Raw genomic sequence first — 2,019 nt, forward strand, 5'->3', positions numbered from 1 at the left:
ACATTGATGAGTTGGAACAGGTTGAAAGGCCAGGATGGAAACTTTTCTTTGATGGGGCTGCTAACATTAAAGGCGTTGGGATAGGAGCGGTACTTGTTTCTGAAATAGGGCATCATTACCCTGTTACGGCTCAGCTTCGATTCTACTGTACTAACAACATGGCTGAGTACGAGGCATGCATTTTGGGTTTGAGGATGGTTGTGGATATGAGTGTCTAGGAAGTCTTGGTCTTGGGTGACTCAGACCTTCTGGTGCACCAGATTCAGGGAGAGTGGGAAACACAGGATTTAAAACTCATACCGTATCGACAGTGTTTACATGATCTTTGTCAGCGATTCCAATCAATAGAGTTCAGGCATATTTTGAGGATTCATAATGAGGTCACTGATACTTTGGCTACTCTGGCATCAATGTTACATCACCCAGATAAGGCTTATGTGGACCCTTTGCATATTCAAGTCCACGATCAGCATGCTTATTGTAATATGGTGGAAGAAGAGCTCGATGGGGAGCCTTGGTTTCACGATATCAAGGAGTACATCAGGATGGGAGTGTATCCCATACAAGCCACAGGTGATCAAAAAAGAACAATTCAACGGTTGGCAAGTGGATTTTTCTTCAGTGGAGGAGTGTTGTACAAAAGAACTCCAGATCTTGGATTGCTGAGATGCATAGATGCTACGCAGGCCACAGCTGTTATGACTGAAGTACATTCTGGAGTTTGTGGAACGCACATGAGTGGGTATGTGCTGGCAAAGAAGATTCTTCGGGCAGGTTATTATTGGCTCACTATGAAGCGAGATTGTATCACTTTCGTGCGTAAATGTCATCAGTTCATGGAGATTTGATTCATTCTCCACCATTTGAATTACACACGATGTCTGCACCGTGGCCTTTTGTTGCATGGGGCATGGATGTCATTGGGTCAGTTGAGCCATCAGCATCGAATGGGCACAGGTTCATTCTGGTGGCCATAGATTACTTCACCAAGTGAGTTGAGGCTAAAACATTCAAGTCTGTAACCAAGAAGGCAGTGGTTGATTTTGTGCACTCAAATATCATTTGCCGGTTCGGGATACCGAAGGTAATCATCACAGATAACGGTGCTAATCTTAATAGTCATCTGATGAAAGAGGTGTGTCAACAGTTAAGATTACACATCGCAATTCTACCCCATACTGCCCCAAGGCGAATGGAGCAGTCGAGGCAGCCAACAAGAACACAAAGAAGATACTTCGAAAAATGGTGGAGGGCTCTAGGCAGTGGCATGAAAAGATGTTTGCATTGTTGGGTTATCGCACTACTGTCTGTACTTCAGTAGGGGCAACTCCTTATTTGTTGGTGTATGGCACCGAAGCAGTGATACCCGCAGAAGTGGAAATTCCATCCCTTCGAATTGTCGCGGAGGTTGAGATCAATGATGATGAGTGGGTCAAAATCCGCTTGGAACAATTGAGTTTGATCGACGAGAAAAGAATGGCAGCAGTGTGTCATGGCCAATTGTATCAACAAAGAATGGCAAGAGCATACAATAAGAAGGTGCGTCCACGGAAGTTTGAAGTGGGTCAGTTAGTATTGAAACGCATTCTTCCACATCAGGTTGAAGCAAAAGGCAAGTTTGCCCCAAACTAGCAGGGGCTGTTCGTTGTAACTAGAGTGTTGTCCAATGGTGCATTGTATTCAACTCTGATGCAGTCAAGAGATACTATGTATGATTTTCTTTGTTTGATTGTACTTGTTTGTATTTGGCATGTTTTGAATATTGAAATGACGAAGGCATTTTGTTCTGCTATCTAAACATTTCATCCCTTGTCACCCCCTTTGAGCCTTATTTATTTTCTTTCATACCCTTTTTTCGGAATCAGTAATAAATATCGGAAACACAAGCGTAAAATATAAGTAAAGGAAGGAGAGAAAAATAGAAAGAAAAGAATGAAGAGAGAGAAAAGAATGGAAAAGAAAGAAAAGAATGAAAAGAAAAAAAAAGAAGAAGAAAAACAACAAAAGAGATAAGAAAGC

The 2,019-nt window shown here is 42.2% G+C and overlaps 1 protein-coding gene across 1 annotated transcript; it reads left to right on the forward strand.

Annotated features, from left to right (window-relative positions):
* The first annotated feature begins 485 nt into the window (after positions 1-485).
* On the forward strand, positions 486-848 carry LOC138889504 (uncharacterized). Its single transcript, XM_070172818.1, has one exon. The coding sequence runs from the start codon at positions 486-488 to the stop codon at positions 846-848; it is 363 nt and encodes a 120-aa protein (XP_070028919.1).
* Positions 849-2,019: the final 1,171 nt, after the last annotated feature.

The sequence above is a fragment of the Nicotiana sylvestris genome, chromosome 4, assembly GCF_000393655.2.
Source record: "Nicotiana sylvestris chromosome 4, ASM39365v2, whole genome shotgun sequence".
Lineage (NCBI taxonomy): Eukaryota > Viridiplantae > Streptophyta > Magnoliopsida > Solanales > Solanaceae > Nicotiana > Nicotiana sylvestris.

Bases quoted from the DNA above. Each gene is read 5' to 3' on its own strand.
- LOC138889504 (XM_070172818.1), top strand. From the start codon at position 486: ATGGTGGAAGAAGAGCTCGATGGGGAGCCTTGGTTTCACGATATCAAG.